The sequence below is a fragment of the Pseudopipra pipra genome, chromosome 2 (assembly GCF_036250125.1).
Source record: "Pseudopipra pipra isolate bDixPip1 chromosome 2, bDixPip1.hap1, whole genome shotgun sequence".
Lineage (NCBI taxonomy): Eukaryota > Metazoa > Chordata > Aves > Passeriformes > Pipridae > Pseudopipra > Pseudopipra pipra.
In genome coordinates this window covers 63505656-63530047 of record NC_087550.1, presented here as the reverse complement: position 1 = coordinate 63530047, position 24392 = coordinate 63505656, and the positions used below count along the sequence as shown (strand labels likewise).

The window sequence follows — 24392 nt, the reverse complement described above, 5'->3', positions numbered from 1 at the left end:
TATTTCATATACTGAACTAAATTCTTAGAGGTTTGAAATAACTGAGAATCTCTGAGGCATTGTTTTTGTAGATGTCTTGTCTCCATTGTGCTGCAGGTTTATTATTTTATGCGGTCAAATATTTATTACATTTTCTTCTGGAAATTTTTTAATGGATTTTCTTGCTTTGATAGGATAAGAAGCACATTTAAATGCCTCTAGGGGTAAATAATTTCACATCAACACTTTCAAGCACAAAGTCTGGATCTTCAGTAGGTTTTTACATTATGCAAGTAGACATTTAAGGTACTTAATACTTTCTAACCTCTAGTGCCCTTTTTACACACAGACAGGCAGTCAGCAGGGATTAATCTGATCCTAATTAACCACAAACTCTTCTGATATTTGGTCACTGCACAGTAGCATGCTGCCAGGTACACAGAGGTAAACTGATCTGGATTATCTGCCAGTGTATGTGCTTCATGGAGGGAGGTCTGTGCTCTGTGTTGTGGGTGACTTACAGGCAGATACAGCTTTAAACACGGAGTGGGGAGACTGCTGTACCAAGCTGGAGTTGTAAAGAAAGGGAAAATCACTAATTAGAAGGCTTCTTCCTAATGGCTTTCTGTTGAGGTTTCCTTTTTACAGATGGCATTTGTTGGTATGGTACTGCAACAGGGTCAAAAGTGAGAAGCATGAAAATCCAAAGAGAAGATCCTTTTCTTCCTCTTTTTCTGCCACAAAGGAGCACAACTTTGTACATACAAATTCTCTTTCTTTTTTTCCTTTTGCGTACAAGCATCATGTCTGATGGAGTTTCGTGAATTCATGAGCAACTCTGTGCCTTTACTTGCATGCTGTCCACCATGGCTCTCATCTTCCCTTACCAAGCGCCTGAACTCTGCCCTCATGCCACACAGAAAGCAGAGCACTGAAGGTCTCCCCCAGCCTCATGGTAGCCATTAAAGCAAAACCAACACACAGTAAGTAAGGCAGGTATGAGGTGTTATATAGGTGTAGCTGAAACTTTGTGCAAATTTGGCCCTCAGGATTAAGGATGGCAAACCAAATATATTTATGTGAATAAAATAGATGATTTATTTTATGGATGATGGTAATGATTAGACTAAAAGACCTTAACCAGAATTATTTACTACACAGTGCAGATAGTTATTTCTACTAGTATAGTGCACTGTTTTTTGATGCAATATTGAAACAGTGATATTAAAGCTAGCAAAACAATTACTAAGTAGAGATTGATGTTACTCACCCATACCAATGACTGTGGGCAAATCTCTTCTGCTCCTTGAGGAGTAACCTCGAGGAGCATTGCCACTCAAGGGAGGAGACTCCACACATAGTCCTTACATATCCTTGAAGGGATATGTAAGAAGTGCCTGCCATTAGAAAGTGGGATTTCAGCCTCACAGGAATAAGTGGTAATTTGCATTTGCATTCTCTGACTTCCTGATGTTGGGAGGTGGACCAGGGTTGGTCCACCAACTGCTAAGGCAACAGACAAAACTGGGGACACATGGTGGCTCTTGCTGCAGAGCCAAAAGAAGACCCTACCCAGTGTTAGTGCTGGATGCTAGCAGCTCTGGCTCTTGATCTTCCTAACAGTGGCATGGCCAGACCAGCATTTGAATAGAGAGCCAAAATATTAAAATAAAATTTTTCTGGGGAGGACAGAACAGGGCATGCTGCCTGCAGACTCTTCACAGAACCTCAGCCCTGCTGGACCATGGCCTCTGAAATGTTGCCTCATTTGAGATGGTCATTTAGGACTTTTGCGTTAGATCAAGGCGGGCTGATAGGATCACACTTATGGCTCAGGGAAATAACTTTAAAATTGAATTTCTTATTCTGTAGTGCTGCAAATGTTTGTACAGATGGAAAAAGGGAGGAAGCAGCAGAACAAAAGTCAGGGAGACGAATGTCTCAGAAATGGGATCCTGAAAAGTAACTTGCTAATCCTGAAGTGGCTAACATTAGACAAATTCACCAAGAAGCTACATGGACTTTCTTCAGATACCGTAGTGATAGGGGCGCCTGCAGTCCTCTGGGCATAGCGTGGTTTACCATTGTTCAAACTTCTCCAACAGTAGAGCCAAAAGCCAACTCAGGCTATGGGAGTAGGCAACCATGTACTCACATGAACAAGTGCTGGTTTCCAGTGTAGTTTGTTTGCTTTCTACGCTCCTTCTTCTTTTTTTCCTTGTAAGTCTGGAGCATTCTGCTCTGAGCTATTGCAGTTAATGGAGATCAAGAGAGGTAAAATAATCCCCAGAGTGGCAGTAATTTTGCTGGCTGCCCTCTCTTGTATAAGTGTGCAGGCTGTGCCTCATATCCTCATTCTAACATAGCTGGAAATTGGCAGAAAAAGAGAGCTGACTCCAAGCTGAGCTTTCGGGGCTGTAATGCAGGGCCGGTTCTTACAGAAAACAAGCAGTGCCTTCTCCTCTTTTAAACAGAAGTCTGCAGGAATAGGCATCTGATATAATAATATGGTTTTGTTTAGGTTTCTCTGTAGTAAGTGGGACTACATTAGAGCTAGGTTTGGTAGCACAATTTTATTTCTCTGGGAAGACCACCATGTGGTTGAAGGTCTTGTGTGAAGCCCCACTGAAGGCATGTGCCATTCAGTACCGGATGGCTGCTGGTATTTCATCTGGAGTTGCTCTCTGTGCACTCTTGTCCTGAGATGCCTTTCAAGGTGGGAAAGGCACTGTTGTATTCCCAGCCCCTGAGGTTGTATTTTTGAAAACAATAAATCTGTGTTATGGAATAAAAAAAAATTAAATTGTTAAACTATCTTGTTTCATCAGAAACATGACAAATAATAGAAAAGAAACAGTGTTGAAAAGCTAATTCCTCTTTCTGAAAGTCACTTCTTCAATACAAAATGATCCTTGATAGCAGGATCATAGCATATATGATTCTTGCATTACTGTTGCAACTGAAGGTAAAACATTTATTTCTTAATGTTTGTTTGGTTTGGTTTTTTTTCTCTGCGTTTAATGTGTATCTGTGGCTGCTTGGTCTCATAACAACTCTACTAATTAAGAAAAAGCATCTAAGCACCAACTAATGAATGAATGAATCAAACAATTAAGAAATTTGTTTTCTCCAATGTTTTCTTTCTTTTAGAGATAGAACAGCTACAACTCTCTGTAAATGCTCTTGTCAAATATGGGGACATTTAATGTTGCAGTTCTTTGGAAAATAAGACTCTTTAGCCTTTCAAGAAGAGAAAAAATATTCATAGATTGTTTGGGGGAAAAAAGAAACAGCTAGTAGTTGTCACAGTGTCAAAATTAATTATTTTGGATTGATTCATTTGCCTTGATCTTTATGACCCTCAAGAATTTCAAATACTTCTCAGTCAATCATTTAAATTCCTCAGCTAAACCCCATAGCTCATTAAATAAAGAAATAAGGAGGGTCTTGATATGCTTTTCTTTAGGCCTGTCACTCCAGAGTCTGAAAATACAGATTATGGCATCTTGAAGTATTCTTTTTAAATAGCAAAAAAATGTTTCTCTGTACAGTTCATCACATTCTCATAAGTGATACTTTCTTGCTGGAACCTCTTAGGACTAACTTCAAGTATCACCTTCAGTGGTGGAAAGAGATAGTGAGACATTAAATTTACTGGTGACTGTGCTAATGTCACCAAACAACAAAGGATTGTTGGGTGTCGTGATGGCCTAAAGAAAGGGGGAAAAGAGGAAGGGTATACTTAGAAGACATATATGGAAAAATTAAAGATGTGTGTGAACCCTTTTGGGTGTGTACTGACTTCTCAAAGATATTGGGGTCTAATGGAAGTATTGCAGAATGGAAAGAGGGACTCAAAATATCAGACTATAGGAGAGTATATGGTGTATACAGTACACAGATGCTGTACTTTCATCATTCTGGGTGCAAAGCAAAACAGAGGTAGGCAATTTTTTTACAGGGCTTCCAAAATCACACAAGCATTCCCTTAAAAGAACAACTAGGACCTTTCAGTTGATTCTGGGATTCCCCATGTTGGTCATTTTTGCATTTCTTTGGGTTGAAACATCAGTGCTTTGGTGAGCCACAGTAATGTACATTACAGGATGTACAGGTAACTTAATTTGCTTCTTTCCAAACCACAGTAAATTCCCAGTCTAAGTACTGCTGACGTATCAGATTTAATGTTCAAACTATGCAAACAGATGAATTTCATGCACATCATCCATTTCAATCCATCATAAGTCTTTACTGATACATGAAAGCCAGCTTTTGCCCTGATCTATGTTTTCTCATGATAGATAATTTCTCCTCTGAGCATTCAGCCTACTTTTGTTCCAGCTTCTTTAAGATGGCATAGCTGGTTTGCTTTTCACTTTCAGTTTTTCACCTTTCATCTGCTTTTCCCATTCTCTCACAGTGTGATGAGCAATACAGGCCAGTATCTGGACCTGGAATGCTGCCAAAGGGGAAGCTGAAATCAGAGACAAATCAGATGCCATTTATAAATGTAACCTGAAAAGATTTTGGCTGCAACTTATATCTCACAGTACTGTGCACTGTGATAACTTAAAGCGGAAACACGTCAAACACTCAGGTTATAAACATGCTCAGAGCGACTGCATTTAAACTTAGTCCCCAGACAGAGTCTAGACCTCTCAAGTTTCTCTCCTCCTAGCAGGTAAGACCTCAAGCAGCGTGGTGGCCCTTGTCCAGATCTGATGAGTTGCCATCTGATAGCCCCCATTTCCCCAACACAGCAGAGCATCCCATAACTCCTTTCTGGTGTGTGAGCGACTTCATATCATGCACCTTCATCTGTCAGACCCTGTGGCCCGTGGAGATGTCCCTGCCACATGCACATACAACATGTATAAAGATGTGCTACACCAAAGTTACAAAATTTGCAAATCTGGTTTCTTGTCATCCTAGTTGCCTCTCAGGGGCAACAATAGCCCTTCCCAAGCTCTGGGATAAGAAGTGTCCCCTTGGTGAACATCAGAGGAGAGACGTATCACTGCCATATCAGTTACCAAACTCAGCTGAAGCAGCTGACGCTCTTCAGCAGGACCTGTACCCTTTACCTGTAGCTTTTGTCCTGTGTAAAATCCAGCTTGCATATGCATCTGCAGAGAAGCTTCCCAGAAAAGCAATAATTATTTTCATGGAAAGCTGTTGCTCAGTCCCTGAGATTGCTGTTCCCCAGAGTCTAGTTCTGAAAATCAGCAATAAGAAATAGGATCGACTGTTATTCCTATCACCTTTGGGAGAACTCTTATGTTATTTAATTTAATTTAATTTATATACTTTTTTCTCAATAACATTTTTTCATGTACTCAGAATCTTAGCTCCTGTATCACAGATTGCAGTCTCCTGTCTACACTTCTCATCCATCCATATCTTGTATTTTTTCTATGCCAGTCCTTACATGATTGCATATAATTTTCAGAAGATTTCACACTTCTGAAAGTCCATATGGTTGTCAAAATCTTTTCTGATGCCACTTGTTTATTACTTTGAAATAATCAACATAGATTCACACATCCTTTTTTTCTCCGTTTTCCTTTCTCAGTCTCTTTTGTACACAACTCCAAGAAGATTAATTCACTTCTCCAAATGATACCACCAAACTTGACACATCAGCAAAGAAGGCTTGTACTAAAAATCTGTTCCATCTTGCTATGCTCTTCATTCATGCCAGGCTGCAAGCTAGCTGACAGTCCTGAGAGCAGCCAATTTTTCTTTGGGCCATCTACCAAAAATCACAGCATCAGAAAAGATTCTGGTGACCTGGTACGTCTAACAGACAACAAGCCTCCTTTGCAGAGAATGACAGAGCACACCTGCAGCTGCATCCTTGTGGTGTCACTGAATGATTCCCAGTGATGCTGAAAGCAGAATTTTGTCCCCTGCAGTCTGCTAGAGATATGGTAAGTACCAAATCCAATTGATTTATTAAGGAGATGCTAAAGAGATGAGTGGGTAGGAAAGGAAAGGAGCCTGGGTCCTGTCATGCTTTGTTCTCGACACAGAGTGTAAATGCAGCCTCAGACTTGGGTCCTGTCTGAAGGGATGAGACAAAGCATATGTCAGGGAACTGGTGGAGTGGGCTGAGTGGGAACACCTCCAGGCTGGTTCTGGCCAAGGAAGAGATAGTGCTGTACTGAGTGGGATTTTTCTGGGCCTGGGGTTTTGTGACAGAGAGGGGATGAGGTGAATGAGAAGAGAAATAAAAGAAAAGGGAAGATTAGGGGAAGGAAGGAGGGAAGGAAGGAAGGAGGGAAGGAAGAAAGGGAGGAAAGAAGGAAGAAAGGAAGGAAGAAAGGAAAGGACAGGCAAGAGGAGCATCTGTGGAGACAGGCAGCATGATAATAGTGAATGGCATTACATCAAACTGGCGACTTGTCACTAGTGAGGTTCCATTGGGTTCCATCTTAGACCCTGTTCTCTTCAACATCTTCATAAATGACTTGGATGCAGGACTGGAAGGGATACTAAGCAAGTTTGCAGATGACACAAAACTAGGAAGAGCTGTTGAGTCGCTTGAAGGGAGGGAGGCCCTGCAGAGAGACTTCAGCAAATCAGAGGACTGGGCAATCACCAACCAGATGAAGTTCAACAAGGGGAAGTGCTGGATTCTACACCTGGGATGGGACAATCCTGGACGTTTGTACAGACTGGAGAATGAGATGCTGGAAAGCTGTACCATGGAAAGGGACCTGGGGGTTCTGGTTCTGGTTGATGGCAGGTTGAATATGAGTCATCAGTGCCCTGGCAGCCAGGAGGGCCAACCGTGTTCTGGGGGGCATCAGGCAAAGCATCGCCAGCCGGTTGAGGGAGGGGATTGTCCTACTCTGCTCTGCACTGGGGCAGCCTCACCTTGAATATTATGTGCAGTTTTGGGTGCCACAATATAAGATATTCAACTCTTAGAGAGTGTCCAAAGAACAGCATCAAAGACGGGGAAGGGCCTAGAAGGGAAGCCGTATGAGGAGTGGCTGAGGTCACTTGGTCTGTTCAGCCTGGAGAAGAGGAGACTGAGGGGCTACTTCATCGCAGTCTACAACTTCCTCATAAGGGGAAGAGTGATCTCTTCTCTGTGCTGACCAGTGACAGGATCTGAGGGAAAGGCCTGAAGTTGTGTCAGGGGAGGTTTAGGTTAGATATTAGGAAAAGACTTCCCACCTTTTTTCAGGGTCTTTGGTCACTGGAACAGGTGACCACCAGAGAAGTGGTCACAGCACCAAGCCTGATAGAGTTCAAGAAGCATTTGAACAATCCTCTCAGGCACATGGTGTGACTCTTGGGGATGTCTTGTGCAGGGCAAAGGAAGCAGTTGAAACAGCAAACCAGCCCACTGTTTCAGAGCAAAAATTGCCCTGGAAACCTGTAAAACACTGTGCACTCAGGATGGTTGGCAACATGACAGCTCCAGCATCCATAGCTCCTTGGGCTGATGGCTTCCCTCCACATTCACATATCTCACCCCAATCCCTCGAAGAGCAGGGTATTGCATAGCCCCACATACCTGGAACTGGTGCACCACCTGGGGTTAGAAAACAGGAGGAAGGTCACAGATGGATCCTATCTTTCTGCTCCTCTCCTGCCCTTTGGCTTGTCTGAGCACTACCCTGACCTCATTGCCAGCTCTCACCTCACTATCTCCTAGCCAGGTGCAGTGGCAGCCCTGGCAGTGGCTGTTTCTGTTGCTGCCTTAGGCAGCCTTGAAAGTCCTTTCTTCAAAACTTCTGCAGTCTTTACACATGTGGCTGGGTGGGAAGGAGTGTCCTTGCTCCTCCCATGGGAAAATCAAGCAAGGCACCAAAGTGCTGAGGAGAGAAACTTAAGGGCAGAGGGTGCATTTCTATGGCTTTACATGGCACAACAGGGGAACATTGGCATTTAGTCAAATTCCATAAGCAGAGCCACGGAGTAATTAGTTAAAGCTTTGCTTTCTTGTGACCAAAAAACCCCCCAAAAAGTAGGAAAAAGCGGGACTCATAACTATGTCAGGGCAAACCATGTGAAAAAACCCCTCCTACTCCTAATTATAGACCAGTTTAAAAAATAATCTGTCCATGCAATAGTACATGTGAACTGCAAAAAGATGGCTGTTAATTCATGGTAGTAGAAGGAATTATAGAATTGGTATTATATTTTGCATTCTTAAACTGTATCTGTTCCGGGCAGCCCTGTCCCCGAGTTCATTATACCTAAGGAGCAGGAGCTCTCCAGTAGCACTGCTGACCTCACAAGAAGCATTGTCTTGGCAGGAGTTGGGTCATACTTAGCAGATTATCTCCGTACCAGGAGGGCTAAAATTTTCATCAAAGTAAATAGAGGAATTTGTGACAGCCAGCCGGCTTACCATGCTGTGCTGAGGGGCTTGTTCACAGCAGATGCTCGGCTCCAACCCAAATGCAGCCCTGAGTGATCTCCCTGTGGGCTTTGAATGCTTCCTCGCCTCTGGCTACAGAGCAGCAAAAGAACATGTCAGAGCCTTTTGTGTCATCATGTCATTGGTTATTCAGCTCCCCAGCTTCGTGATGGAAGGAAGGTGATAAAGCACAGCAGCGGGGTGGGAGCACAGCTCGGGCACTGTCACCAGCTTAGGCTGAAATACAGGGCACAGAGGGTACAAGGGCAGGAGAGCACTGAGCCTGAGGTTCCCCCGCCAGGTGCCCTGCAGGTGTCACCCACTTGGGCTGACAGCTCTTTGCGCTGTCACTCGTGTGCGTGAGAACCACGAGATGGCACTAGCAACTTTTGCAGGCTGGTGGCACAAAAACCCAAGATACTGCATTGCTGTGATCCTGTCACAGGATACAGGCACTCCACAGTCACGAAGGTGGGAATGGGGTATTTCTCTTACCGGCTGGTCAGCTTTGGCTAAATCCATTTCCATTGCCATTTCATTATGTTTTATTAAGTCAGCAGTTTTCATTTATGACAGGCAGATTTGATTAATGGCCTCCACCTAGCAAGCTGTTTTGCATTTTATGCATCACATATTCGGAAGAAAAGTGATTAAAAAGGATAACTGATTCAAACATCAACCGTGCTTAATGCAAGAGGCTGGGCCACAGCAGGGCCAGGGTGCACCTGTGAAGCTCTCTAAGATTCTAGATGCCCTTTCTGCAGCCAAATTGATGCAACACTATCTGTAAATTGCTCAAAAGAAAGCAGTCTGAATACTGTTCTCCAGCTCCAAGGCCACTGTTTGACACCCTTCAGAAATGTCCCATTGGTCACTAGACATACCACACAGCAGCTGGCCTGGCTTCCCTCCTGGAATGCTGCAGGATCCTTTCAGCTCTAGGACAAAATTAGCCCATTTTGCACAGGAGTTGGTTATCCGAAAGGAAGTTAAAACTGCACTGCAGCCCAGCTGAGAGGTGTTTTTTACAGCATGACCCTCAGAGGCTGAGTTTCATGCCCTCTGGGATGCCCAAGGGCACACACATGCTAGGGCAGAAAGATGCCAAGTCTGGTGGGACAACATTGGAGACAGAGGGACCCAGGCTTGATGTTGCCTCTTCCATAGTGGGAACAGTCATTGGGGTGAAGGGCACCACCAGGTAGTGTCTTGGCAAAAGCTGCTTGAAGTGGTCCAAAACAGAGACAAGAAGCAATCAAATGATCCAGTGTCTGAACCTCTTCCCTATCCCCTGTCCCACTTCCATTTACCACTGTAGACATACCCCACCACAGGATTTACGCCTTGGAAGGCTGCAAGGCTGTCTGCAACAAGCAGTTGGACTCCTCCACAGTTACCCCACAACCAGTTGGTTCCTGAGCTCAGGGGGACACAAGCCTTCCCAGCTACTGAGGCAATACTGCCCAGCACTCTGTATTGACTTCTGGAAGTGCTCAGTGAAATTATCTGGGTGAAGGCTTCAAACAAATGTGTCTATCTTCTCATGCAGGGAATGAATTCAGTGCTGTTCATTCCCCTGAACTGCTGAGGAATTAAAAGAAATTCAACAGGAAATCTGATAAACTGAGGGAGGATAAATCCATTGGTAGCAGTTGGTCACACAGCGATCTGAGTAGTTTTTGGCTCAGGAAGTCTGGACTCTGTGTAAATTTATCAATTTGCACTAGGCTGAATCCTGGAAGCTGGGAAAGAATGCCACAGGGAGGATTGCTCTGTACTCAAACAACACTTAGGCTCAGATGACAGACAAGTCATTATCTGAACAGATAAAATTTTCAGGATTTTTTGGGGAAGAGTCAATATGGTTTTACAAAAGTAAATCACACCTCATAAATCTCTTAGGGGCTTCAGAAGGCATCAACAAACAGGTATACAGCTAAGAACGGTTTTCCAAAGTCCTTCATCAAAGCCTCTTAAAGAAACCATGCTGTGATGGTTTAAGAGGTAAGGTTATGTGAATAAAGAGCTGATTAAAAGGCAGGAAACAGAAGGCAGAAATAAATAGCCACTTCTGATAGTGGAAGGAGGTTTGGCAGTGGAGTCATGCAGGGATTTGTACTCAAGCTTACATTGCTCAGCATGGCTTAAACCTGGAAAAAGGGAGTGTGTCACGAGATGGAAGTTTGTTGAGGTTATTAAGCATCCAAGATAGTAAAGATGATGAACAACTGGGGAAGCTGCAGAAAAGTCTCACAATAGACACCAACTAGGCAATAAAAAGGCAGATGAAATTCAATGCAGCTAATTCTAAAATTAATTATTTAAAAAAAAATCTATTTTTACATACATGATAGTAGAGTCTCAACTGACATTTTCTGCTTGAGAGTTGGACCTTGGAGCTACCTAAGTGTCTAAGAAAAGGGTAGCTCAGTGCTCAGCAGCAGCCAAAGCAGCAAGTTCCACTACTACGAGAGGAACAGAGAATAAAATGGAAAACAGCTTCAAGCCACTCTGTATATCTACAGTGCAGCTACACCTCCAAAAACTATGCATGGCTATGGACCCTCTGGCTCAAAACGCATGCAGCACAACAGAAAATTATACAAAAGGGTAACAAGAATGAACAAAAGCATGGAATGGTTTTCCGATGAAGAATGAATAACTGGATTAAGACTTCTCAGCTTGAACAGAGGGAAACACCAATGTGTTCCAATATTGTGATTTCTTCAGTAGTTAACACACACACAGTTTTAATCTGCTTCCAAAGCCCTTTGTGAGGTGGGACTGTCTTATCAACACCTGGGTGGCTCCATTCTGTTGGGCAGATGGGACAGCCAGTGCCAATACTCAGGCTGCTGAACCTGTAAATCTCTCCTGAAGGACCTCAGCAGCTTTGTGCCTGCTTTCAGCAGGCACTTTGGACTAGACAACCTCCAGAGGCCTCTTTCAACTCCCAATGTTTCTACAACTCTATAAGTGACATACAAATATATGTAAATGTTAAACCATAAACCCATAAAAACTAAACAAAGCCAAACATACACAGCTTTGCATATATAATGTAATGTTGACATGCAGACATGTCCCATGGGGGGAATAAAGAAATGTATAATAGACAACAAATAAGACAGAAGGACTATTATGAAGACCAACTTATATCAAACAAACCAAGATGGGATTTAAGCATGCAAGATTACCAATATATGTCATAGCTCCTATTTTATCATTCAGCTTTACTGGAGTAAATTATTTAAAACACCTCAGTAAGAATCAAAAGACCCAGTCTGCAGAGGCAAAGCTGAGTCCAATATAAAAGTGTTTTTGCTACATTTATTTTGTAATTATCCCACTGACACACACTGCCAAAAGCTGTAGAGCTTGTGGCACTGCAGTCATTTTTGAAGCCTAGTTAAAATAATGTGTGAGTCTGCAATACTTCATAAATGAACACGCAGAAGAATAAGTACAATTGACTTTTTATCTCTACTTTATTTCACAGAAGAAATGCATTCTGGGGTGAGGAGAAAGTTCAGGGGAAGCCTGCAGTTCTTAAAGGACATTGTTCATAATTTAATCAAAACAATAAGTAAATGCCATGAAACATGTGCATATTCAACTAACTGAAGAGATGAGCCCCTTCTTAAATAATGAGAAGAGAATTAATGAAGCCTACCTCCAGTGAAACTCACTTCATAATCTGGCTTTTTTTTTTATAGACAAAATGTTTTCTGTACACTATCACCTCTGTTTTTCCTGACAGTAGGACACTCAGTTTTTTACAAAATTTGGTTACAAGTACCATCAATGTAAACAATTAAAACTTTCATTTTTAGTTAGGTATCAGTACACAGAACAGAAATACCTGGAGACAGAACCAGTGAGACAGCATAAATTCAGAGTCTGTGGGGACTCATTTGGTTTTCTTCCCATTAGGAATGTGCTGAAATTTGGAGCTGAGATGCTTGCAGAGCTGCTTATTAATACCACACGTGAACCTCAGGACTGACACCTGAACTATCCTGTACTTTTTTGTAGATCTCCAGTACTGGTGCTTCCTGCTGCATCAGGTGATGGCCCCCAGATGTGCCTTCTTCTAGAGGCATGCCCTAGGTGGAAAGATGTTTCAAAGTCTCCTCTTCATGAAAAATCCCACTCAGCTTTTGTCAGGAGTTTGGGTGTTGGCACAGTGCCAGGATCAGACAGCTACATCAGGTCAAATGAGTTTTTTATTTCATGTTCAGATCAAATCTTATCTGTATTATTAAAATATTGTGAAAAGGCTCTTTTTTTTTTCTTATTCCAAATAAGGAATACTAAAAGTTTTAACCAATTTGAATCAAATTTATCCTGTTGTTTGTCACATCTAGAAGTAGCTAGTGTTGATAAAATGTCTGTCCAATAAATATACAATGCTATTTCATCATTTATTTTTGTACGACCATGAACATGACACAAAATAATGAAGCATAAATTTAAACCTGTGGAGCGTGACTGTCCTAGGCATCACTGCTTGTATGGTGAATTGCAGGCTGATGGAAAAAGTGGCTAGTCTGACTTCACAGTGTATTTTGGCAGGGTACAAACAATAACATGGAAGAGGACTTTAGATAAATTGGGCTTACCATGTTCCAGGGGGGGATTTGATCTAAAGGTCATGAAAGTCAGAGGAAAGACTTCATGGGCTCTGAGGGAGCACAGAGAAGGTAAACACATCCACACCATGACAAATCCTTCATTACTGCTATTTTTGGTCCCAGAAAGAGAACAGTTTACCCCAAAGTGCAGTAAGCTTACACAGTTTTAGAGGGTAGGAGAAGGCCGATAATATTCTGTGCTCTTAGAGCTTGAATAGACTTCCCTGTTTATTCATTGTGTTTAGCACAAAAGCCAAAGTCTACCCCTGGTACATGCTACGATACTATCTCACAGATGGGAGACTTAGACTTCAGCTTGATGCCTTTTTCCCTGTGTGGAGAAAACAACCGCAAAAGGAAAAGCCATTAGGCATTCCGACTCTTGAGTATCCCTCTGGCCTCTTCTGGACTGGGGGTGCAGGTTAATTGGAATTCCTCCGTCTCCCCTATAAACATGTACTCAGTTTCCCCCAGGCTTCCTTCCAGAATTGTTTGAACTGTGCACTTCCTTAAATGAGCTAGGGAAGCTGTTCCACGTTTTGTAACTATTATTTAGAGTATGTGTGCTTTTCTGCCTATTTTTTTTCTTTTTTTTTCCCCCCTTTTTCTGCAAAGCGGCAATTCTTTTGATTAAAATTATCTTGTAATTTCTCAAAAAATGAGTTTTTATTCCATACACCACAATGTCATCATGGTAGGCCTTCAGCATCTACACCTGTACATAGGCTACATCCATCATTATACATACACATTTTTACATGCTTATTTTCTCAGTGGCTAGACCAGAGCTGCAATCAGGGATACTTTTCAGAATGTGCATGATGAAATCTGTTTATTTGACCTAAATCCTGGAGAAGGTACTTAGCTTTTTACTTACATTTTTTTTTTTAAATACCAAATTAACCAGAGCAAAACAGGTTATCAAGAATGTGCATTTTAAAAACATCTTTTGAAAGCCAGTAAAATTTGACTTGTTTTCCCTTTGGAGAGAAGTATTTGAGAAGAAATGTGTTTTACCCAGAAAGAAGTATGCTTGCACTGGAAATACAAAGAATAAGTTTTTGCATTACTTATTTTTTAACAGAAAAATAACAATCCTTTAAAAAAACATGACGCTGTCATATATTTGGGCCTACATAAAAATGCTGGGTTATCTTTCAGTAAGCTGTGTATTGCCTGAGTTAGAAGTAGCAAACATGGTGTACTTGGGTTACCCCTGTCCACAAAAGTAGTTCAGACAACAGCCCAGATAGCTCCCTTCCAACTGGGAATGAAGGGCTTTTTGGATGGGAGGGGTTCAAAATGTTCTCTAATGTTTCCCTCTTGGCACTTGCTGCATCTGGCCTGTCAGAGGTACAGTGGAGCTTCCTCTTCCCTGGGGAGGAGTGAAGCTTCTTCAAAAAATTTCTATAAATACATTGGCAGCAAAAGGAGGACTAATGAGAATCTCTATCCTTTGCTGGATGCAGAGGGTAACAAAGTGTCAGGGGATGAGGAAAAGGCTGAGATACTTAATGCCTTCTTTGCCTTAGTTTTTAATCCCAAAACCAGTTTCCCCCAGGATATCCAGCTACCAGAGCTGGAAGTTAGAGACAGGGAGTAGAATGAAGCCCCTATAATTCAGGAGGAAAGGGTTCCAGTCAGACACCTATGTGCCTAGATAGGATGCACCCAAGAGTAATGAGGGAAGTGGCAAAAGAGCTTGCCAAACCACTTTCAATCATTTACCAGCAGTCCTGGTTAAATACAGAAGTCCCAGCTGACTGTAAATTAGCAAATATAATGCCCATCTACAAGGGTTGGAAGGAAGATCTGGGAAACTACAGGCCTATCAGCCTGACCTTGGTACCAGGGAAGGTCATGGAGCAGATCATCCTGAGGGCCATCAATTGGCATCTACAGGACAATCAGGGTATCAGGCCCCCAGGATTTACAAAAAGTAGGTCCTGCTTGACCAACCTGATCACCTTCTATGACAAAGTGACCCACTTAGGAGGTGAGGGAAAGGTGGTGGATGTTGTCGATCTAGACTTCAGTAAAGCCTTTGACACCATCTCTCACAGCATTCGCCTGAAGTAATTGGCTGCACGTGGACAGGTGTACTCTTTGCTGGGTGAAAAACTGTCTGGATGGCCAAGGCCAGAGAGTGGTGGTGAATGAAACTAAATCCATTTGGTGGCTGGTGACTAGTGGTGTTACTCAGGACTCAGTATTGGGGTCAGTCCTTTTTCACATCTTCATCGATGATTTAGATGAGGGGATTGAGTGTATCCTCAGTCAGTTCACAGAAGACATAAAGTTGGGCAGGAGTGTTGATCTGCTGGAGGGTTGTAAGGCTCTACAGAGAGATCTTGACAGACTGGGTCAATGGGCTGAGGACAATGGTATGAGGCTCAATAACATGAACCAAGTGCTGGGTCCTGCACTTGGGTGACAACAACCCCAGGCAGAGCTACAGACTGGGGAAAGAGTGCCTTAAGAGCTGCTTAGTGGAAAGGGACTGGGGGGTGCTGATTCACAGCCAGCTGGATATGAGCCAGCAGTGTGCCCAAGAGGCCAAGAAGGCCAATGGCATCCTGGCCTTTGTCAGCAACAGTGTGGCCAGTATAGAACCAGGGCAGCAATTGTCCCACTTTACTCGGCACTGGTGAGGCCACACCTCGAATCCAGTGTTCAGTTTTGGGCCCCTCACTACAAGAAAGACATTGAGGTGCTGGAGTGAGTCCAGAGAAGGGCAATGGAGGTAGGGCAGGGTCTGCAGCAAAATCTTATGAGGAACAACTGAGGGAACTGGGGCTGTTTAGCCTGGAGAAAAGAAGGCTCAGGGGAGACCTCACTGCTCTCTACAACCACCTGAAAGAAGGTTGTAGTGAGGTGGTGGTCAGTCTCTTCTGCCATGTCACAAGTGCAAGGATGAGCAGAAATTAACCTCCCCCACCAGGGGAGTTTCAGATTAGATATTAGAAAAAAATTATTCACTGAAAGAGTGGTTAGGCCTTGGAATAAGTTGTCCAGGGAGGTGGTGGAGTCAGTCTCTGGAAGTGTTCAAGAGGCAGCTGGATATGGCACATGGGAATATGTTTTAGGGGTGATTATGGTAGTGCTAGGTTGACACTTGGACTAGACAGTCTTGAAGGTCTCTTACAACCTTGATGATTCTGTGGTTCTCCCCCTCCTCACCACTGCCAGGTCTCAGAGGTTAGAAGGAATCGTGTGTCTCCTCACAGGAAACTTCTTGCCTGACTCTACTTGAGAGGTACTGCTGGGACCTGCTGTGCTTAGAGCTGCCTTTGGAACTTGTGAAAGTGAAATAAGACCCCTTTCTTCTCCCGTCTTTCTTGAGTTAAAGGAATTTCTCATAAAGTTAAAGCAGTTTGGTATCACAAATTAATCTTCATTTTCTGCCAAATTAAAATGGAATACTATATGCCTCTTCTGGCATTTCTTTCACCACCAAAGGGTCAGTCACAGAAAACATCCACCTTGCAGTGCTGTGGAAAAGCCTCTGTGCTGATCATCTCCTCCAGTACAAAGGTAAAGGCACAAGCTCAGACTGCTTTACTGTACCTAGTTTGGGAATACCCATCTCAGAGGGTTCTGAGTATTTTCTTCAAATATTTAATGTGCTCTGCTGCATCACCTTCTCCTCAGCGAGGAACCTTCTGTATGCTCAAGGTGGACCCACTGCTGCCATTCACAAGTAGAACACGTTTGCCCTGGAAGGTATAAGATAGAGAAACCTCAGATGTAAAATTCTTCTTCATTAACTGGTGAAGCTGGGCAAGCATGATTGTCCAGAGAACATGGAGCTGCTCTCAAGGACTGTTTGTGATGCTTGGTGGGAGATGCTGATGTGAAAGAGCTGGAAGACCATTCAGAAAGAGAACGCAATGAATCATCAACTGACTCAAAAGTATTGCACATGGCTGAAACAGGCCTTCCACTGGTGGCCGCCTGTTTAGCCTTACTGACAGTTTGTTTCTGTAGGGGAAGAGAGTCTGCCAACTCACTGCAAAATCCATTAAGGGAAGAGTATGCAGAAACCACAGACAGGTCTGAGAAGGACAGCTTCATCCCTGTATCCACATCAGTCTCTTGGGCACCTTCCAAGTCATCAATGTTAAGCTTGGGACTGCATTTCCATGTTTTTAACCTGGTTGCAGTTGACCCAGCATTTAAAAAATGAAATGGTTCACTGAAATGAAATGTCTCTGACGCTGAAGAGGAGTTCACTGTGGGCAAGCAGAACAGAGACCTGCTTCGTTGAAATGACCATGAAATGCTGGAGGCACTGCTGGATCTGTGCGTGAAGTCTCCCTCATCACTGTGTCTCAAGTCCTCCTGGGAGAAACCAAGATAATGACCAAGGCCGTTCTTGGGATGTACCTTTTTTTGACCCATTTCTTGTGGTTGTTCAGAGATAGATAGGTGGCTCTGAGGAAGAAAGGCTGGCAGAGTGGTGAAGTGGGAATCTGTTGACAGAGATGGATACGATTGCTTGCTCTGCTTTGCAGCCTTCCTACACCAACTGCGTGCTTGCTGCAGCCAGGAGAGGGAAAAAAGAAGATCACATTAATACAGAATTGGCAGTTTTACAACCATAAAGTCTCCGTTGATGAGTTGTTACTGCAAATAATTACAAAGCAGACTTCAGTCAGTATGCTTGTAGCAAATGTTTCACTTTAGTAACAAAGAGAAACCACCCTGCCAAAATCCCAAATATTTACATAAGGAGCCTCAAAGACAACAAGAATAAACGGTAGAGAAGCCCTGCCTTGGGGGCTGAATTACACTAGCTTTAAATTCTCACTTCCTATTGACTTGTTCAGATTCATTCATATTCTCTCTTCCTACATTACTGCCTTAGTGGACAGCTGAAGAACAAAAATGAATAAATGGAAGATATATGTTACCAAAATGATCATTTCTCATTTCTTCCTTGCTGTGTTTTTTTTTTTTGTTTTCCCCTCTGAAACATCAGAAAGCCTTCAGCAAGCAAGCTCATTCTTGGTCTTCCCAACAGAATTTACTACTTCTTTCAACTCTTTCACATTTTCTCTTTCACATCTGGTTAGCTGAGCAGTGCACCCTAGAACCCACTTGCTCTGTTATCTAGCTCATAGTGACATTATGCACAGACATACAATTTGCTTGTAGACACGTAGACTGAAGACTGAAACTGATGGCTATGATCTGAATTTGGACCTGAATCTCAGTCCTATGGCAGGATTCAGTTGTCTGCCTGTCAGATACTCAAGCATTTGAACAGGGAAAGCAGCTGTGACAAAGGGGGAGCCAATATCCTTCTCAAGTGGCTGGATGCCAGGTGGCTTTCCTATGGGATTAGACACTGATGCGTGGGTAACTGCACTGTGTTCGACCAATCAGAAGGTTTTTCATCATCTCATTTATTTCAGTGAGGCTTTTAGAAGTTTCCCTTTCAAAAAGTTTAATTTAAATTCTTGTTACTGGAATTTCTCGCATAATAAAAAATGCTTTATCTCTCTCCCAAAAGGGACAGAAACTAATGGGACAAAGTGCAAGATACATATTCTTGAAGATAAACAATAATCTCAGCTATGGGACTTGTCAGTTGGAAACAACAAAGGAGAAAGAAAGAACTGGGATTCCTGATCACTATGTGCTATTAAAGTGACAAGGCTGCGACAACATGATATGAGGCAGTTTCAAGTGAGTTAAAAAAGTCTTAACGCACTATGGACAACACTGCTAAGGCCTCATCCAGAATGCTGCACATGACTCAAATCATGCATATGTGAAAAAGAATAAATTTGAACTGATAAAAATGGAGCCACAGGAAAAAAAAAGACGAACTGTCTATTAAAAAACTGAACCACAAACTAATAAAAGGTTTCTAAGAACAACAGCAGGAAAAGAGTCTTACAGGGCAAGTAATGGATAAAGACAGAGCTTATTCATTTTAGCAAAGAGATTATATGACATGACAGAAAGGGCTGAGACCTGGCAACAAAGGAGGTCTTTTGTATCCCCTGTCTCTAAAAGAACTCCATACATCGCTGCTTTTAACATCTTGCTAGTGCACATCACATTGTCTTAGTGACCTATATCTGTCATAACCATCTTCTGTTTTTTATTGAAGTGATTTTAGAGGCAAAAAAGGATTTCCACATCTGCAAAAAATGTTTTGCTCATTCATAATCAGTTAGGTAGAGATTTATAGGACAGCCAAGCCACAGAAGTTCACTTAGATGTTGTAGATTAATATATATACACATATATATCTGTAATGAAATACGTTAATTCATAACCTATTTCTGTGTAATACAGTAAACTGTTTTCCTTAGTGCCATAAAGAATTAAATGAATTAATGGAGAAATTAAGAAATTGAGTACATATGAGTCAAATAGAACAAGTCAATTGTCAATAAAACATTAGTCAGAAATCACTTTAGACTTCTACACACATTATTTTATTTATGCAATGCATAAACCAATTTGCTTAAAAAATACTCAGCAAGATAAAAGGCTTGTGCCCATGAAGAAAATACCAGCTCCTTCTTAAATGAAGCCATTTTTTGGATAACCCTGAAATAAGAATATGACACGCTGAAAGTATACAACCAGATCACTCTTTTGATGGGTTTGTCTAAGAAAACACCTCTCATTATATTTTGTTTGCATTAACCAAAGGTACTATTTTTTTTCTGCAGTAGCTCTGTTATCAGATATGTTACATGAACTCAACCATCATGCTTGGTGAATCAACAGAAGCACCTCCAGAACACTTCTACCTCTAAGAGAAACAATCATGGATTGCCCCACCATGGCTTGTTTTCACGCTATTCTTGTATTTTTGTGGACTTAATTGATAATTTGGTAGATCAAGCATCCAGAGAAATCAAGGATTCAAGCAAGTCTCCTCTTCCTGTTTGTGAAAAGGTAAGGATGGGACCACTGGTAACAACTCGGACGAAACTGTACTTTTGGGAACTGGCTTTTGGGAACAGATCTGTACTTACACCGCAGAGAGTTCTGTGAGCAGTACAAAAGCCTTATCTTTACCTTGCACAGACTATACCACCTGTCCACATGTATATATGTATATATATACATATATATGTATATATACACACGAATATATGTGTATAGATATACACAGGCATCCTGGGTAGGATTTAGTTGTCTACTTAATACAGCCAATGGAGTCTGGCGAGCAATTCAGCTTTCCCTGAAGGAATTCTTGTGTCTGTTTAGCTGAATTTCTTTCTACGTCCTTAGGCTGCACTGAGAACATACCCACCAACTACAGTAAGAACACAGACTGTAGTTGACACAAAAATACCTGAAAGTAAACATCAGTTTTAGGTGTCTGTGATTTGGAGCTGAACCAAATCCTGCAGAGATGACTCCCATGTGTTTATTTGGCTTTGGTGTATACAAGAGACATTTTGCACACTAATAAAAATCTCATGTTTTTAGATGATGGCAATAATTTCTTATTTATTGACATAACTTCTGACATCTGTTCCAAAGAAAAAGTAATTTAATTTGGTCTCTCAGGTCACCACTATTAAGAGATAGTTGGTCCAATTCAATTGTGTAACTGTACGTATTTGCTGTATCCTGGCTGGCTCACAAGCACACACACAGGCCACTCTGTTACAGGGATTTCAGCAACTGGGAATGCTGCCGGGCATGTGTAATTTATTAATACAAGGAAAATCTTAAGCATTTTGGGAGTAAACCACAGACATAAGAACAGCTGTTTTGAGCTCCTTCTATTATTTTGAAACCCTCTAGTTTAAATCAGATTTTGTTAGTTTGGGATTGTAGATATGCAACACAATGACTACAGGTGCAACCAAATTTTCAGGACTCAAAAGGATGCTCACCCAAGGCATCACCAAAGAGGATGTGAACCCAAGGGCAATACCAGAATAAATGGATGAGGTGAGATGAAACACGCCTGCTAAAACCTCTGCTCTCATGTAGGAACTTTCTATCCAAAATGCAGATAAAAAGTAAAAATTCAAAGGAAAGGGGAAATGCACTTCTAAGTGGAAGTACTTGGAAGGGGCAACCTGCCCTAAACAGTCAAATAACTTTAAGTATCTGGGCTAAAACTAACAACAATTTACTTTAGGTAAGATACTAGTTTTAGAGTTTTGTTATTTTAAACTTTTTTTCCCTAGCTCTTTTAATGTTCCTGTGGTCAGACAGAGGCATTTCATTTTATACAAGGTATTTGCTGTTAATCCTGATACTGAGTCACAGCTTCTGGTCAAGCCCAGTTGGCCTGGCAGGCGGTAACGGTGGATCAGAGGAGAAGAGGACAAGTACAGCCTGCCTTAGGATGTCTGCCTGCAGGGCAGGCCAAGTGACATCACTAACACAGCTTATTTCCGAACAGCTCTGTTTACAGGAGGAATTGCTTATCTCGATAATTTTTTTAGATAAATTCAGATTTAGAAGACCTATTTTCCGATGCTGGTCTTCATTACATGGGCAGAAAAGGGAAATAATAGGGAGATATTATTTTAATACTTTCATCTTAAAGCAATATAACTGAAGACTTTTCTGGCTATGAGAATACCAGACTGCACAACTGCAGAACAGGTAGTGCGTCAGAAGCTCCATCTCATGAAATACTAGTGAATAAAGCTTACAGGCTAATCCTATATTGTAGAGAACTGGATTATGTGGACTAATAAGACTTTTCTATATCTACATTCTCTAACTTGTCAGAGATCACAGAGAGGATTCAATGATTTAGCCAGGATTAAAACTCAGGCAAAATTAGCTCCTAGTCCTGTGCCAAGCCCATTGACTGTGCTCCCTTGTGCCACCCTGGTATGGTACATGGAGTGTTGCATCCAGCCTTTGCATTGTGTGATCGCTTCTCTTTAGTTTTTTGAGGAGGCCTCTCCCACCTCCTTAAGCTTGCCATTGGCTTTGGAAACAGTTGCATCTTCTTTAATTTTATGAATTTTTTTTTGCAAGTCCTCATCTTCAGCCTTCTCATGGCTTGCTCTCAGCATTGCCTGTTACCTCCCCGCAGCCTGGCAGAGCCCTTCCTGGTACAGCCATGCTGCCTGCAACAGGTACAAGCACCACAGAGATGCCAGAGAGGGGGTCAGTCATCTGAAAGGACAAAGAGATGATCCAAAATGACACTCTGATTTGAAATTCCAAATACAGGGACACAGGTTTATCAGACCTTGCCACAGAGATGCGCAACAAACCCGGCCATTGACTGAACAGATTAGCTCTCTAACAGAACAGATTTTTTCATCTGGCGCTAATCTGGTGCTCATTTATAATCTCTGCACAAATCTTTGTGAAGCCTGGAGGGATTTAGAGTCTTTGTATTTTACAATGGGCTGCAGAAGAATTTCATGATGAATATCTGGGAATGCCATAAACAACTTGTGGCGAAGCTTGCAGAAATACACTTTTGCCTTGGGCTGCCTGGACCTAACAGAAAAAAATCCATGAGTGCTCTTGCAGTCTATTTTAAGTTATCTGCTTTTTAAGAAAGCAGATAGAGATCTCCTTAAGTATTATCTGTATTAAGAACTGCCAGCAAGGCTCTGCTGAGGTCAGGACCCAGCCGGCACAGCAATGACATCACCATTGAAGCCCAGATTTTGCCTGCCTTGCTCAACAGGAGTGCAATGGTGTTCATTTAATTGTATTTAAACCAGTGGGATTGATCCAGGAAAAAAATCAACACAAGAAAAAATGGCAGAAGTTAGTCCTCAGTATCACCATAATACATCTAACTTGAAAGAAAGACTTGAAAAAATGTATTCAGAAGCACAAGATATCAAAAAACAAAATGCACAAATTTGATTTAAAGTTGAATGTATTTCAAAAGTGGTTTAGAGTGTGTTTACAAAACTAGAAAAGGTGGGTGCTTTGTAATACAAAATATATTCACTCTCAAGAGTTTTTGCTGGGTGTATAGAGTCATAAGAGATCCTAGTATGCCATGAAACATAACTGCACTAACAAAAAAAATAAAGTACCTTAGGTTGAAGAAAAAAACAACTAAAAAATCTCCTCTTATTTGAATTACTGACTGATTCACTATGCCCCCCCCCAAAAAACCCCAGTCATTAGTATTAAGGAGAACCAAACACCTGTGTCACAAAAAGGAAAGGAAAAATAGAGTTAAAGACTTTAAACAATAGGATACTAGTATTAAACTTACAGACTAATTAGATCAGCTTAAGGCACCTCCCTTGACTGAGTCAATTTTTGCTCCAAACACTGTCCTTTTCTCTGGTTTCTAAACAAACTAAAAGTAATTTTTGTAAAGATGCCCTGGGCACATCCTTGCTTGTCATAACAGTCATAGAATGTTTTGGGTTGGACATACCTTAAAGATTGTCTAGTTCCAACCTCCCACACCATGGGCTGGGACACCTTCCAGTAGACCTGGCAGCTCAAAGCCCCATCCCAACTGGCCTTGAACACTTGCAGGGTTGGGGCATCCACAACTTCTCTGGGCAACCTGCTCCAGTGGATGCTTTTCTTGTCTTTCTTCCTCTTTGTGTTCAGTTTGGTTCTATCTGCACTATTAATTCAAGCAAGTTTGAAGTTCTTTTCTCACCTCCATTTCCCTTCCTGCAGACTAAACTGTTCTCTGCAAAATTGCCCTTTTTTTGCCTGTTTTTGTCTTTTTGCCTCCTCTGATTCTGGTTTAGATGCTCTTCTTTCTTTTTTCTACGTGTACTTACCTGTAGTGACTCCAGACTATAGTAGTGAGTGTGTTTTCTTTCCTTTATCTCCCAGAGTCTGCTCTTGGTAATGCTTTGAGTAACAGGGATGACATGATTTAACTGCATTTAAGACTACAGGCATATATTTTATCATCCAGCCTGACTTTTTGTTAACCATTTCACAAATCATTACACCATTTCTTTACAAAGCCTGCTGACACTGCAGGCAGACAAAAGCATTTCAGTTTTCAGGATACTAAATAGCTGTATGCTTCCATCAGGGACATGGCAGAGGTGCCACAAGGCCCATATCTAAAATGGCAGCAGATTGACTAATGCTCTTAGAATATTTACATGTTTTATCGAGGTCATATGAATGTTGGATGACCATCAAGGCACCCAAACTGGAAACTAGGGGAAGGAGAAGGAATACTCCTTTTTGTTGGAGAGGAAAGGCAGAGCCAGCTGAGGTCTGGAAGGGTCTGGTTGGTCAGCTGAAGTAAATGCAACCATGACCAAATTGATCTGAGTCCTAAATCTAAACGTAAAAATAAGTGGATTCCATGCCTCCAAGATTTGCCTCTCCTTAGCAAAGATAAGCTTGAGGGGCAAACCATTCCTTATGCCGCAGAGGAGAGTAAAATGTTTCTTTTAGTCTCAGTTGGAGCTGATCTGACTATTTTATTTCAGGTAGGA

General features: G+C 41.9%; 1 protein-coding gene across 2 annotated transcripts in view; it reads right to left on the bottom strand.

Annotated features, from left to right (window-relative positions):
* Positions 1-11825: 11825 nt before the first annotated feature.
* The window catches only part of FAM124A (family with sequence similarity 124 member A), a 44491-nt gene continuing 31924 nt past the window's right edge, over positions 11826-24392 (bottom strand). Inside the window, exons 4-5 of one of the 2 annotated variants that reach the window (XM_064645770.1) lie at positions 17377-17529; positions 11826-16706 (exon numbers count right to left, since the gene is read on the bottom strand). In XM_064645770.1, coding sequence (XP_064501840.1) covers positions 16638-16706; positions 17377-17529 — 222 coding nt within the window. In that variant the 3' untranslated portion in view covers positions 11826-16637. Of the gene's footprint in view, positions 17530-24392 lie in introns of both variants that reach the window. The other variant, XM_064645769.1, reaches the window with a different exon arrangement.